At 39.9% G+C, this 16,408-nt stretch overlaps 1 protein-coding gene across 1 annotated transcript in view; it reads left to right on the top strand.

Annotated features, from left to right (window-relative positions):
- Positions 1–15,111, top strand: part of sv2ca (synaptic vesicle glycoprotein 2Ca) — a 305,314-nt gene extending 290,203 nt beyond the window's left edge. The window contains exons 12-13 of the mRNA XM_028805696.2: positions 1,532–1,691; positions 12,106–15,111. Of these exons, the coding sequence (XP_028661529.2) occupies positions 1,532–1,691; positions 12,106–12,289 (344 nt within the window). The 3' untranslated portion in view covers positions 12,290–15,111. The remainder of the gene's footprint in view (positions 1–1,531; positions 1,692–12,105) is intronic.
- The last annotated feature ends 1,297 nt before the right edge of the window (positions 15,112–16,408 follow it).

Raw genomic sequence — 16,408 nt, forward strand, 5'->3', positions numbered from 1 at the left:
AATGAAGTGTCTCATTCATGTAAATATTCAGACCCTTAATTCAGCATTTTGTAGAAGTCCCTTTGGCAGCAATTACCCCTGCAAGTCTTCTTGGGTAAGTCACTATAAGCGTTGCACACCTGGATTTGGGCAGTTTATCCCGTTCTTCCTGGCTGATCCTCTGAAGCTTTGTTAGATTGGAATGGAAACATCTGTAAACTACCATCTTACATAGATGTTCTTTGGAGTTTAAGACCTGGGTTTTGGTTGGCCCATTCACGGTCAGTTAAAGACCAATCCTGAAGCCACTCTGGCATTGTCTTGCCTGCATGCTTTGGGTCATTATCTTGCTGAAAAGTGGACCGTCGCCTCAGTCTCAAGTCACGTGCACTCTGGAGCAGGTTTGCTTCAAGGTTCTCTTTGTATTTGGTTGCATTCATCCTTTCTAGTCTCCCTGTTCCTGTAGCTGAGGAGCACTTCATCATGTTGCCACCACCATGCTTCACCTTAGTTGATGGTATTAGGCTGGTGATGAGCAGTGCCTGGAGTTCTACCCAAAGAGTTTAATTTTTCCCACATCATTCCAGAGATTATTTTTCCTCATGTCCTTTAAATGCCTGCTGAGATGATTTTTTTTCTGACATGTTCTCCCATCTCAGCAGAGGACTTCTGAAGCTCTGTTAGAGTGACCATTGAGTTCTTGGTCACCTCCATGATGAAGGCCTGTCTTGCCCAGTTACTCAGTTTGGCCAGATGACCAGGTCTAGGAAGAATCCAAGTAGTTCTGAAATTCTTCCTTTTTCCAATTATTAAGGAACACTGATCTCATGGAACTCTCAAAGCTATAGAAATGGTTCTATTCCCATGCCCTTATTTATGCTTCACCAAAGTTTTACCATGGAGGTCTGCAGAGAGTTCCTTGGACTTCAAGGCTTGTTTTTTGTCCTGACATGCAGTATGAATTGTGGACCACATATAAGTACATGTGTGCCTTTCTAAATGATGTCTGGTCAATGCAGTTTGCCACATGTGGACTCCAGTCAAGTTCCAGATACATCTCAAGGAGAATTAAAGCAAATGGGATGTACCTGACCACAATCTGGATTGTCACAGCAAAGGATGTGAATACTAATAATAATGAAAGATTTTAGTTTTTGATTTTTAATAAATTTGCAAACCTTTCTGAAAACAGCTTTTCACTTTGTCATTATGAGTTACTGAGTGTAGACTGTTGGGAAAAAATAGGAAATTATCCATTTAAAATTAAATCGACACCACAATAAAGTGTGCAGAAAGTGAAGGATGTCTGAATACTTTGCAAATCCACTTTACATATATTTTTTTATTATAGGCCTTTTTTGAAATCTTTAGGCCTAAATCACAACTGTTCTTATCTGAACTAGTAAGATGGAACTGTATGTTTGTTTATGCCTTTTTCAAGTTCTTATTTACTTCTTATTTCACTGTTCCTGAAGACTTGCTTGAGTTGTGTTCACTACTAAAAGAACAAAACAAAAAAAAGTTTGTTTGAAGACTTGTTTCTTTTCATCAGGTGGCTCCATGGTCCTTTCTGGAATAAGCTGTTTTTTCCTGTGGTTTGGAACCAGTGAATCCATGATGATTGGGATGCTGTGTCTTTATAATGGCCTTACAATTTCTGCATGGAATTCTCTGGATGTGATTACTGTGGAGCTGTATCCAACAGACAGGAGGTGAGACTGAAGTGCATGGAAATTACGCCCATCTATTGTTTTTCATTAATAGCGGTTGCGTGGTTAATACAAGTTTCTGGTCACTGGGAGCTGGACACGAGCCTCTCATCCAATGAAGAAAGTTGAGGCTCGGCCTTAGAAGGGATATTTGATTGAAGTCACACCCCGGTTATTTCCTGTGAAACCAAATATTTACTATCTTGTGGTTGTATCATATGGAAAAACTTCTTATAGCCATGTGATCATAAGAATTACTTAATGAACGTTTTGAAATTACTTCAGTTTTTTTTATTATCCGGTGCCTCCTGACTTACCAATATGGGAAAACCCCCACATACAATTCATTTTGATGAGTAGTTATGCAAGATGTCAAACTTTTTGGTGTTCCCCCCTATTTTGGGCCCTCTAGACCCAAAACCCTTCATTTTTAGGCCATTTATGAACCCTATTTAATGCAGGAAATTACACCTTTATGATAAAGGGAATACCTATAGGTGCCTTCAGCAACAATGATCAGCTGACCCCAGGGGTTTGCCCACTAATGGGATACAAGGGGTCAAGGTTACTCCTTTCCACAAAACTTTGAAAAAATGGGAATCAGTAATATAGACATATGCAGAGTCATTTTATGCTGTTTTATGGTTAATGATCATGAATATGTTCAAATTTTTCATATTTAATTATTTAACGTTGGACCTACCCTCTAAGAGTCACTCTCAGAAGATTAAAACTGACCAATGTCAAACAGAAGCATGTGGGGTATTGTTTTAGACTATTTAAAGGTCAGTGATTACAAATATAAGGTTATGTTTGCATTTTTGATCCTTTCTAGGGATCTAGTCCACTGTGGACTTCTGTCAAAGCGTGAGAAATGACAAATTTCATTTATTAATTTATTTATTCAAATTCCTTTTATTTTTATTTTATTTTTATTTCTTTTATATCAAGAATACTTAGACTTTAAACATCATGATTAAATCATTACATTTCTTATGAACACCACAAGTAAAGGCCGCATACACTAATTCTGACTTTTTATATGGTATAGTGTTTAGTGTGACATGGTACCTCCAGAGTCTTTCTATGCCCCATGTGAACCGGACATACCAGTACATTTGTTTCAGAATTGTCCCTTTTTTATTTGTACAATACATTTGTACAATACATTGAACAGACAGCAATTTGCTTCATCAGGCCGTGATCTTCAGCTCTCTCTGGATCGGTTCGCAGCCGAGTGTGAAGTGGCTGGGATGAGAATCAGCACCTCCAAATCCGAGACCATGGTCCTCAACCGGAAAAGGGTGGAGTGCCCTCTCAGGGTTGGTAGCGAGATCCTGCCCCAAGTGGAGGAGTTCAAGTATCTCGGGGTCTTGTTCACGAGTGAGGGAAGAATGGAGCGTGAGATCGACAGGCGGATCGGTGCAGCATCCGCAGTAATGCGGGCGCTGCATCGGTCTGTCGTGGTGAAAAAGGAGCTGAGCCGCAAGGCGAAGCTCTCAATTTACCAGTCGATCTATGTTCCTACCCTCACCTATGGTCATGAGCTATGGGTAGTGACCGAAAGAACGAGATCGCGAATACAAGCGGCTGAAATGAGTTTCCTCCGCAGGGTGTCTGGGCTTTCCCTTAAAGATAGGGTGAGAAGCTCAGTCATCTGGGAGGGGCTCAGAGTAGAGCCGCTGCTCCTCCGCATCGAGAGGAGTCAGATGAGGTGGCTCGGGCATCTGATCAGGATGCCTCCTGGACGCCTCCCTGGTGAGGTGTTCCAGGCACGTCCAACCGGCAGGAGGCCCCGGGGAAGACCCAGGACACGCTGGAGGGACTATGTCTCTCGATTGGCCTGGGAACGCCTTGGGATTCTCCCGGAAGAGCTAGAAGAAGTGGCCGGGGAGAGGGAAGTCTGGGCATCTTTGCTCAAGCTGCTGCCCCCGCGACCCGACCTCGGATAAGCGGGAGACAATGGATGGATGGATGGAGACAGCAATTGACAAAAGAAGGCAAACCGACACATTCTCTACACAACAGTCATTTTCTCATTGTGAATCTCTTGTAACTCTCTCCTTCATTTTCAGGCTTCTCTGTCAGCTTTGTCTCACCACTCACTTTTTGCCAACTTTAGATTTTAGGGTCACATGGCTGAGGTGAGTCACAGTTAAATGTTATGCTCCCCTAAAGCCCCCATCACATTTCACCACTTTTCCCACAATTTCCAGTCATAGATTATATTTATAGAATCTTAGTGAGTTTGGGGCAGTCATGAAGCACGTTAGTCGTGACTATTGGTCAAGTAGGTTGACATTCCCAGCATCTCAAATAGACCAGTGTGTGACTTGTCCCTACAAAAACAAGGTGTCCTTTTGCATTTATTTGTGTAAGTTCTCATTTATTTGAATGAATTCTATTACTCCGAATAATATAGTAATGGTATTTTAATAAAATGACTGCATGTTTGGCAACAGAATATTTAAAGGCAATCCCTTTATTAGAGTGTGAAAATTCTCTTTTATTTGTAACTTTATAATGTCTGGAGTAACCTCTTGGACAGATTCCCGCTCTTGACACTCCTATCAGTTTATATCCTCCTGGGGTCATGGGTTTTGCCAGTACCCTAGTACATCGCGAGTCCTTCCTGGGCTTGTCTGGGCTGATGCACCTCCAGTCTCTTCCCAAAAGGAAAACAAAGCTGTTATGACCCTGCCACTCCAAAATTTAAAGAGAGGGATGCAAGCCTCAGCAAGCCAAAGGCAGTCCTGCTCTCACTACAGGTCTGTGACAAAAGAACAGGCCTCACCACCTCTGATAGTCTAATACCATAATCAAAGGCAGGCTTGAGACCTACACAGGCCCAAAAATGGGACAATGGCTTTTAAAGATTAAATATCAGAAATGTTCACAAACTTGGAGAGGAAAACTGGTAAAACCTCTGGTCCAAAGATAGTACTCTCCTAAAGGCAAGCTGGTAGGTAGACTTTTTACCAAACTGGGAGACACACATAAAGACAGCAAAAAGGGTCAAAGCTGAAATATCAAAAATAGCAACCAAGCCAAAGCATGAGACAAATAGTAGTCAAACGGTACAATCAAAGAAGTCAAAAGTGAAGGAAGTTTGCAAGGAGAATATTAGCAAAAATTTGTTGAATGTTTTTTGGTATCCACAGATCAGATAAAGAAGAGAATCCTCAACTGACATTTTATCACTTCATGCTGTATTTATAAACAGGTCACGACCTCTGAGGCCATGCCCCCAGAAACACAGAATGTGGACCTAATGACAGGTATTCAAAATGGCAGTGACTGAGGCACCAAAATGTCATCCAATGAAAATTGAGGAAATAATGATAGGAATGGAACCCTTGACCTCAAAAACCCCATTTTCAAGTACAAGACAGAGACATTTACTATCCAAATGAGTCAAAAGAACCAACAAGAAAAGCAAACCATAACAAATACAAAGTTTCATTCAATATTATTTATTGACAAAGATTTGAAGAAGGATTACACAACACACAAGGGCAGAAGCACATTTTGGTTTCCCTATAAGCGAACAAATTCAAAATCAACATCTTGAAATGAGAGCAACAATTAAAATCAGGAAATCCAAGAATCAATAACTAAATATCTGGAAACAGTCTCAATGCTAGCAGTGTTAACAACTGCTTCTCCTGAAACACCAATTAGTCCATTCTTCAGATGCTGTGTCAGGTGGCCCCCAGCCCTTAGGCTCAAAACACAGACTACGAGGTGTGATCAAAAAATATGGTGAATGTTTTAAAAAAGAAACACTTATTGCAGTAAAAGATTTATAACTACTAGTCACCCTCAAAAATCTCTCCTCCACTTCGAATGCACTTATCCCAATGCTCCTTCCACTTAGCGAAGCAGTTCTGGAAGTTTTCTTTTGAAAGTGTCTTTAGTTGGGCTGTCGTGGCTGCCTGAATGTCCTCAATGGATTGAAATTGTTTGCCTTTCATGGTCATTTTCAATTTATGGAACAGCCATGGTGCCAGATCTGGTGAATAAGGTGGATACAGACACAGCGTAATGTTTTTATTCGACAGAAATTGTCGTACTAGAAGGGATGTGTGACAAGGAGCGTTGTCATGAATGAAGAATGAAACCGTTTCAACATTTTCCTTGGTTATTGATGTTGAAGGATGATCTTTTCTCATCTTCAACTGAGTCAGATCCATTATGAAATCGATCAAATGACTTGTAAACAGTCTTAATTATTGGTGCAGTGTCACCATAAACCGATTTTAACATCTAATGGGTTTCCTGAGCTTTTTGCAACTTGAAACAAAATTTCATATTAATGTGTTGCTCGATATCCATTATTAACGACAAACTTGAAAAACATACTTGAACTCAATAGTGGCTCACAAACGACTGACAGTATCAAACAAGTTGAAACTTGTCACAAACTAGGCTCTAGGATGGACATGTCAGAACCTGCATTGAATTGTTTTGCATTGCTCTTGGATGGTGCTCTGCATCAACATTTACAGTACTTTTTGATCACACCTCGTACAAGTAGCTTAACTTAAGCAGCTAGATACCATAAAAGGAACATTACTCACTGTTGTGATGTGAGATTTTACATATAACTTGAATGTAGAAAAAAGCCAAGCAAAATGACACCTTTTATTGGCTAACTAAAAAGATTACAATATGCAAGCTTTCGAGGCAACTCAGGCCCCTTCTTCAGGCTGTGTTCAGGCCTGAGTTGCCTTGAAAGCTTGCATATTGTAATCTTCTTAGTTAGCCAATAAAAGGTGTCATTTTGCTTGGCTTTTCTCTACATTCATAATGGCTAACACAGTACCACACCCTAGTACTACAGACATATAACTTGATAAATATTTTGCATGTCTTTATTTGTAATTTAGGCAAAGCAATGTAATTTAGTGTTTACCCCCCCCCCCCCTTTTACATCTGAATTTTACGACAGGATTTGGGGGGTGTGCTTTAAACCAGTTTGGCGAGTGTTTCTCTGCTAAAGTCTTTCAACCCCTGTAAGGAAACTTTAGCTCAACAAATGGTTTTAGGGGATGGCAGGTGTTAAGATGTTCTATTCCCCCATTGGTCTGAGGTTTGGCTGTTTGGAATTGGCTTGTCTCTGAGGCCTTTAAGTACTGTGATGCCGTATTTGCTTTAGGGGTTATACAGAACATCTATAAATGTACGTGTTTAACCTCACAATCTCTCTCTTACTAACCAACATATGAAAGAAGCATCTCTTGCTAACCTGTGATGATGAAGACAACACAATGAAGAGCACAGTTTAGCAGCCATATTGAACAGACATGTGGCAGAAAGCTGAACACCAATGATGCCTTAACTAGAGACATTTAAGTAACTACAAGTCTGTGTGCTGCCTGAACTACATATCACCATTTAATCAGGTTGTATGGTTGCCAATATTCAAATGTACTTTGCATATTGCAATTATTTATGAATATTATCAATAATACATTATTTTATGTGTAACTTCTTGTTTTTTTACTACATCTAATTGCCTGAGGTTATAGATATAGAAGGGAAGGTGGGGATAAGTTATATACAATAATACCTTATAAACAGTGGTAAGTCTGTGAGATTAGGCATTCTAAGGCTACATATTAATAATACAATAGGGGAAAGTAGAGCAATATATATTACTCTACCAAGACAAAACACTCACAAACACAAAATTGTCAATAAACAAAATATTAATCAAGTCATACAACAAAAGGAAACCAAGACAAAACAAATAATATGTTTAAATAATATATTAAAAAAAAACAACAAATCAGTTAAATTAACAGAAACAAACTCTTGAGCCAGAGGTAAAACCTGGGTGAACTAAGACAAAAACTTTTTGTTGTTTCCTCCTGGCCTCTCAAAATGGTTTGTAAAGGGAAGTGGAGTGAACCTTGGAACAGTTTTCACTTAGGTTTACAGTTTTATGATCCTGGAGTCTCACAAGGCCAGATCTGATACTTGAAACAGACGTCTGGGGACAACTCGATATGCAGTTTGTAGTAAATAACAGTGAATTCTGCCACTTTTCTGCCCATAGGGTTTCTTCCTAAAAACCCACCCCAGATTTCCTCCAGTCCGTGCACTTTAAAAGGTTTGAGGTTGCAGTGTCCCATTTCAACACATATGTTAGACTAATGTGTAAAATAATTATTGAAAGACAGGGAGACGGAAGAAGAAACTAAAAAGAAGACACTAAGAGCTGTCATCTATTCAAGAGCTCAGTACCTGAAAGTTAATGATTAATTTCTACATATCTTTCTGTCATTTTGATTATTGCAATTCTACAAGGTGTAATAGTAGAAATTGTGTTTAAAGATCAGAGTGGTTTGTATGTATTGTGACACGTAAGTCACTGCCTTCCACCTGAAAGACAAGGCTATGTCCATGGGCTTCAGGAAAACCAGCTTTATTCAATTCAAAACAGGAACAGCAAGGGTATTTATTGAAACGGGAGCTACCACTTCAATACACAAAGACACAGCAAACAAGCAATGACGTTATCAGTCGTCCTGCCTTGGCTCTCTTTTTCAATTCAGGAATAGATATTCCTCTCCATCAGGTTGGTCCAGCAGCTACGGATCAGTAGCTGGGATTGGGTCATCCTGGAAAAAGTGGGTCAGGTCGGTGTCCTGATGAAACGTACTCCCTGCATTAACTCTCGGCTGACAGACGTGTTACACGGCAGGGCTGCGAACTCATAGTTGCCTCGGTGGCATGGCGAACCTGTCAATACCTCGCAGGCGGACAAACAGCCTTCAACTGATGCGTCACCCACATTTTGGCACCAGGGGTGTTCTTAATGGGTCTCACAGTGTGTGCGTGTATATATACTAGCGACACTAGAGGTCGCTATTGCCTCTTTCAACCCAACAGACAGACACACTGAACACAGGGTAAAATCACCAAGAAGGTATTTAATTATTCTTCTTATTTTTATACTGTCCCACAGCTCCTCCTCCACCATAAACATGTAAGTAACAATAATAATAACCACGATAAATCCACACAAATCTCTCCTTCACACATCCCAGCAAGCTCTGTCCTCTACCTCCCAACTCCGGCTCGCTTTCTGGGTTCACAGCAGTCCTTTAAATAGTCCTTGACCCAGAAGTGCTTCTGTCCTTTCGTCTATGTGACTCATCAGCACTTCCGGGTCAGATGGAGAATTTGTTCTTTCTTCAGCCCGGAAGTACTTCTGTGCTTCCATCCCCGTGACTTTGAAGTATTTCCGGGCTATGTAAACTGTAGGGAATCCCCATTCTCCCTACAGCGTCTCATGGCGGCACCAACGGTACCCAGCAGGGCTGTGTTGCTAAACTCCAAGTCCCATAGTGCCCTGCAGGCATCTGGGGCACTGCTGTAGTCCAGGGAAGCTGCCATCTATCGTCCTGGGGGAGGCAATGTCCTTGATACGCTGCCTCCCGCATCCTTCCGTTACAACAGCAGCAATTATTGTGCCAGTACAGAAACCACACGTTAGCAATTAGGTGGTGAAGGGGTGAGAAAGAGAGCCAATTAGAGACAGGGAATCATTAGGGGGTCAGAGTCGAAGAGGCTGTGATGGGCAATTTAGCTAGGACATCAGGATAAACCCAACTGTTTTCGAAAGATCCTTAAGGATCATTAATGACTACAGAGAGTCAGAACCTCGATTTTACATGTCATCCAAAGGATGGCACCATTTTTACAGCACAGTGTCCCCTTTACTGCTCTTGTGCATTGGGATCCACACACAGACCACAGAGTAAATGGCCTCACCAACACCTCTTCCAGCAACCATAGCTTTTCTTAGATGGTCTTTCATCTAAGAACTGGGCAGGCCAGAGCTTCAGGTGGAGGACCTGTTCTGAAGCACAGGTGGTATTGCTTATGACAGGCCCAAACAGGTAAGCTATGTTTGCAATTTCCAGTTAGACAGTAAAGTTAATTTATTTTAGTTATTGGTCTAGACATGTAGTGAGTCATTGGGTTCTATGCAGCCTTGTTCATGTTTCAGCTGGAGTCATGTCAGTGTCGCTAGGCACATTTATTGTTTTTGTTTACTGAGGACAGAAAGTGACATCTCCTTTGGTTCTTCTTTAACAACTTGCTTAACGGTGGTTCTTTTCACTTCCTATTAACTGGGTGTAATGACACAACATTTAATTCATCCATCTATCCATCCATTAACTTAACCCACTTATCCAGGGTAGGGTCATGGTACCACACAGGCCATCCCGACAATTACTGGGAGGAAAGCAGGAAGAGTAACATTTGTACAGGACGCCGGTCACACCATTTACTTCAAACTCATATTTTACAGTTCATCTTTTCATAGATGTAGCTACCATTTCTTTCAACCTCCCACTGATTGCGGCAGCATCATCGTAACTGAGAGCGAGAGACACAACATACAACCGATGGCTGTGCTTTGTTCAATTTTACTTCAACCTTAGTGATGTCTTTGAATGCCAAAATATAATCTGGTTTTACAAAACCTTTTTTCCTTTGCAACAAGCTATGGTTATTATTAAAACATGTAAAGTGTTCTCCACACACAAGACACACATTTAAATATGAACATAACAAATTTGACAAACAAGAGAGCATTGAGTCCATCAAGCCCATTTGTTCAGCTAATAGCTGCGCTGTCCCAATATCTCATCCAGATTCTTCTTAAAAGTTGTCAAAGGTTTCAGCTTCAACTACATGTCTCAGAGTCCCACAACTCTTTGAGTAACGTGTTTCCTGACTTCAGTCCTGAATACACTTCACCTTAATTTGCTGTTGAGTATGTGATTCAATCTTTAGCAGAAAGAATGTTGCTGGATCTACTTTAACAATGCCTTGGAGGATTTTAAACACCTGGATTAGTTTCCCATGCAGTCTCCTCTGCTTGAGACTAAACAAATAATAATAATGCTTTGCATTTATATAGCACTTTTCTCACTACTCAAAGCGATTAGCAATTGCAGGTTAAGGGCCTTGCTTAAGGGCCCAACAGAGCACAGTCCCTTTTGGCATTTTACAGGATTCGAACCAGCAACCTTCCAATTACCAGTGCAGATCCCTACCTCGGAGCCACCACTCCGCCTAAACAGGTTTAGTTTTCTGAGTCTGTCTTAGTAGGACATGTCCTTAAATCCTGGGATGCACTTGGATGCTCTCTTCTGTGCGGCTTCAAGTGCTGCTATGTCTTCCTGTTACTGTGGTGACCTGAACTTCACACAACACTTCAGATGCAGTCTCAATAGCACATTATATAGTTTGAGCAGAATGTGCCTTGACTTAAGTTAAGCAGTTTTTATGATATAACCTGACATTTTATTTGCCTTTTTAATTACTTTAGTACATTGCTTAGTTGATGTCCCCCATCTTGTATTTATAAATGATGTTCCTTTTTTTTAAAAACTGCATTTTTTTTTGTTCTTTATTTTGCCTTATACAATTTCTTGTATTAGGAATTTGTTACTTTTCGCATACCCCTTGGGGTCAGAGTGCAGGCTCAGCCATTGTACAATGCCCCTGGAGCAATTACAGGTTAAGGGTCTTGCCCAAGGGCCCAACAGAGTAGGATCTCTTTTGGCAGTAATGGGGATTCGAACCAGCAACCTTCTGGATACCAGCACAGATCCTTAGCCTCAGAACCACCACTCCACCAGGTGTTTGCCCAGTCCACATCTTTTTGAATTCTTTTTGCTGCCACTTTTTGCCTGTATTTGAAAGGGGGCTTTTCAGAAGACTTTTCACCCATACAAGTTTCCTCCATCATAAGCACAGGCTTTTGCTGACTGTCAGATCAGGTTAACAAGTGGATCATCAGTCTTTGCTGTTTAAATCTCCGCCCCTACTCTGAGCTCCACCTCCATGAAGTGTTGGATTGGTGTAAAATTTTCCAGCTGAGTGAATCAGCTAAATGTTCCCACCCACTTTTAAGCAAAAGTCATTCATGGTTGTCTCCACACATACATTGTATATGTCTGGCTCCATGAGAATAACGACTCTGCTAATGCAACCAGAATGATTATTTTGAAAAAAACACAGCCTGATGCCTGTCAGTGAAAGTGGCATCATATGTATAATTATGTCATTTGGCGGGGAAAATTTACTGTTTAATTCATATATTGAACTGGCTCATTTAATTATTTTTCAAGTACAAATTGTTTACAAATTCCCACATTTTGGCAAGTAGTAAAGTGTTTTTCCACCATTTTTAAAACCTGCCCAGGCTGTGCCATGGTCAAAATGTGGCATACCTCTTTGGCCCTTTGGGTTAGTCTCCAGCTCCCTGTGACCTTTTCTTGGACTAAGTGGATTAAAAAATGAATAACCAAGTAAACTAGCTAATTAATTAATGTCTCTCATTTGACAATTTCTTGATACTTCACTAACACTGTCTGTTTTACTGTTTTAGGGCAACTGGATTTGGGTTCCTGAACGCCCTGTGTAAATTGGCAGCAGTCCTGGGAAATCTCATATTTGGCTCCTTAGTAGGAATCGCCAAAGCCATTCCCATCCTGCTGGCATCCACAGTTTTGGTATGTGGAGGTCTCGTTGGGCTCAGATTGCCTGACACAAGGAGCAACGTTCTCATGTAAATGGACAAAGCCATCAACAGTACTGCTTCTGGGTGCCTCATTACGGTACAGACTAGATGCAAAAGGTTTAGCTCCTGAGTGGTAAATGAATCAATCAGTGCGTTAAAATGCCCACAAACATAATGCAATGCTTTATACTTTTGTCCATTTTGTATTTTACATTCTGTTCAACTGGCTGTTGTGGGATCAGAAAAATAAATAAAAAATAAGCAATACATATAAAAGATGAGACATCGTTCAGTCATGGCCACCAGCTTTGTCTTCCACCTCTGTACACTTCCATTACTGTCCAGCAATGCTCCCCAACAGTGGATGGGCCTTGAGCTGATAAAGGATTGTCTTATCATTAGTGTCTGGTAAAGAAGACCTCAGTGATTCATAAGTGAGACTTAGTAATGCATGATAATACTCCAGCAGTAGGTGAGAGGTTTGCATCCGCTTTCCTGACCATCACATTTTGTTTGCAGTCATTTGCAAAAGATTGATTACTATTGGCACGAAAACGCCTTTCAAGAAAGGGATGTTAACAAAGAAATGTTCGCAGTTGTCATCCAGGGGTGGCAGTATAACATTTCAATGATATTTTTATTTAAAACATGTATGTAGGGCAAAGCACATTCAAACATGTATGCTTTATTTATAATTAAGAGATATTTTGATTTGTTTCAACTAGACTTATTATATTTTGTAAGTTAGCTCAATTGTGCCAAACATGGGTTCTGTCGATCTGCAGAATTTCAGTTATGTGGAACCTAAACCTATTGTATCTAAATTACAGTTAATGGAAAAGGCCGTGATGCACAGAATATCCAACAGGTGCAATTGCATTACCATGTAAAATAATGTACATTTTTAAAAATTACTGCCATCTTACTTTTTGTGTTCTTCTTTTATTTACAATTCTACACATGCTATGCCTTGACAAGTTGACATTTTTCCCCTAGGCTAAACACAAGCATTTTTTCTTCTTTTGTGTTTCTTGATTTGAGTTACATGTTCATGTGGGTATCGAATGCCCAGTAGGTGGCAGTGCCAATTTCACAAGTTCATTCTTACAATAGTTAAGCAGTCCTTTGCGAAAACATAATGGCCTTTTATTAATGCAGTGCCTCTCCTTTAAATTATTGCCAGAGTAGATAATGTAGTGCATCACATAGTTACAGTCGCCAAGAAAGGCTGTTTTAAAATGAAGTAATAGCTTTCTGGGTATTATCTGCACCCTACAGTGCATCTCTCAAGCAGTGCCAAATCCACTCTTATCATGAATGTATATATGTGTATTCCCAGCCTCACTATGTATATAGTGTCAGATTTCAAATATACAATAATGATGCTGTACATTAACTTAACTAAAAGCAAACTGCATCTCTTGCTTGTTAGCACTACAGCTGCACTTGTGTCCGAGGCAACTAACAAAACAAAATCGACATTTTTAGCACTAAAGGAGTTCATTGCCAATGTACAAATGAATCACTGATCAGGCAAAAAGATGAGAAGTGCACTGGTTCTTGGAGTAGTGGGCAGGTCAGAGTATAAAGATGACATAATGGAGGAGCGTCCGTTGACAAATCATTGGGTGCTACACAGTTTCTGCTTATCTGCTTTGATACCTGAACCCAGGATGTGTGGCTAGGCAGGTTTTGCCTTCTTAATAAAAAAAACTGCTCTTGTTTGCATTACCTAATGAGACCCACTCAAAGCCTTTATGTGTTTCAAATTGTGTGCACCTTCTTGTACCTTTTTGTCCTCACTGCTAATCTTTATGCCTTCTTGTATGTCTGCGATATTCCATTTATGTCCGAATTTTCCCGAGTGTGCGTCTGTTACTCCTGTATCTGTAGCTACTGCTGCACTTTCATTGCCAAGATTCCAAAAACTGAGCCCATGTTGTTGGCTATAAATAACTTTAGTTTACCTCTACCCACAATTTAAATTTTTTAATTTTTCAAATTTTATATAGTGCTGCTCTTATTGAATTTTTGTGTGTGACTGTAGTTCTACTGAATTGCAAATCTATGTGACTGATGAAACATTACTCCACCGCAATGAAATTCAAATAAGCTTGTTGGATTTTTGGAGTGCTTACGTCAGTGTTTTAGTGGGTGTGTGATTATAACCGCACCTGTTCTAAGCTTGTTTAGGGATGTTGTCCTGTTTAGTCCGTTCACATTCCACAATCCCTTTGTCACACTGTATTCTTTTCAGTCAAGAAGTAATAAGTAAGTGCAGAGATTCTAGATCTCAAAATATTTGAAACTGAACATTTGTGTATCATTTTATGTTTTTTTCCTTGAAAATACAAGACAGTATAGACAGATGCATGCAATGAAGGACATAAGACAGTCACAGTTATTAGCCATGGCGTTGGAGAGTGTTGTTAATTAGCACATGTAAGAATTTCAGTGTACTCTTTACATATGAAAAGCACCCTATAAACCCATAAAAATTAAAACACACTGGAAATTCACATCATATGATGTATGTACTAACTGAAAAAGTGCAATCGGTAAAATTTTATGAGTGAACACCAGGAGAAAGAATATAGTGAAAAATCTAAACAAGGTTGAAAACAAAAGACACAAAGGGAGACAAGCAACATCAGACCGCTAATCAAAAATCAAACCAAAACTTCAGAGCTAAACTACAAATGCTAGGAATTACAAAAAAAGGGTTGCAAGAATCATTAAGTTTATCCAATCTCAGATAAACTATTAGGTGACCTTTACAGTTACAGTCGCAAAGTAGGAATTTGCTGGACTGTCATGATCAGGAGCTAAATTTTGGGGTCTTGTGGCTTTTTTCCTGTGCTGGGGGCCATTTTGCTTGCTGTTGTCAGGGTTTAGTCCCTCGTTTCTGAGGGCATGGTCGCCGGGATTTTGACCTCGGGTTCATGGGCTTAGTCTGATCTGTAGATAAAACTTTCTAAATCCTTATAATAATTCTGTTTATGATGGATTTTTGTGTCTTGCCTGTTTTTCAATTTCTTGCCTGAATCTTGACCGTGATTCTTGCGTCTTGCCTGGGTTTCATTCACTTCATATTATTTTATTTTGTTTTCCTTTTGCACGAATGTCCCAGTTAAACTCAAAAAATTAGTTATCAGTTTTCCTGCTGGGTCAGGACACGAATTCTCTTGTATACAACTACAATTGCTATCACAGCATCAAATTAGAGTTATGAATCAACCTGACGGTTTGGAAAAGTACAGAATGTATAAACTTAACATCCTAGAGAATCCAACCTGGGTTCAAGCACTATGATATAGCACCTCTAATCACTCTACGATCAAGCATATAAAAAATATAAATAAACAAGGACAAATTTCAGAGTGGTGCTGAGGTGTCACCCGCTGCACTCGAGTCCCAGTCCAGGTGGCTCGGCGTATGGTGGTTGTTGAAACGCGCTATCAGCGCATGCTCCCCAACATTTCTGGAAAATTTTAAACCCGCAATAGAAACGCTCTGATTAGAATTTCACATTGATAACATGAATTTTTTCTTAATATTTTGTGAGTTTTCCCTATTTATTTTTACAAAGTATGGTTCTTCCCAGGAGTTATGGGACCCTAGGATTCTGAATTTAACATTAGTTTTTGGTTCATGATGAATGGAAGAAATTGTAAATATTTATTGTTATGATGTAATGCCATCTTTGTTTTGTTATAGACACTGTTATTTTAGAGCAAAGGTGTTCCCAGTATTCCCAGAATGTGTGAGGTATGTTATGTTACTAAAGCAAAAGAATAAAGATCACCAATGATGTCCCATTGCTATCCGAGATTGATGGATAACTCTAGTTTAACGTGTAATATAAACTCTTGATCTTTGTCTTCCTGGTTAAAGAAAGTAGTTTCTGTTATAGGTCTCCGAGTTTTGGTTAATGATTTTATTTTAATGGCAAATCAGTTTGACTTTCGGCTTTGTCCTTGGCTTATGTCTGACTACGTTTACCCCTCCAGTCCATTTCTTTCCAAAAATATACTGTCTCACCCCAAGTCAGTCCAGAAAGAACCCACTGACAGATACAATGCTAAAAGCAGATGCCATTTATCCATTCATCCATTTTTTGAACTCACTTATTCTAGTGTTAGAGCCATCTGTGTCTATCCTGGTTTCAGCA

This window comes from Erpetoichthys calabaricus, chromosome 7, assembly GCF_900747795.2.
Source record: "Erpetoichthys calabaricus chromosome 7, fErpCal1.3, whole genome shotgun sequence".
NCBI lineage: Eukaryota > Metazoa > Chordata > Cladistia > Polypteriformes > Polypteridae > Erpetoichthys > Erpetoichthys calabaricus.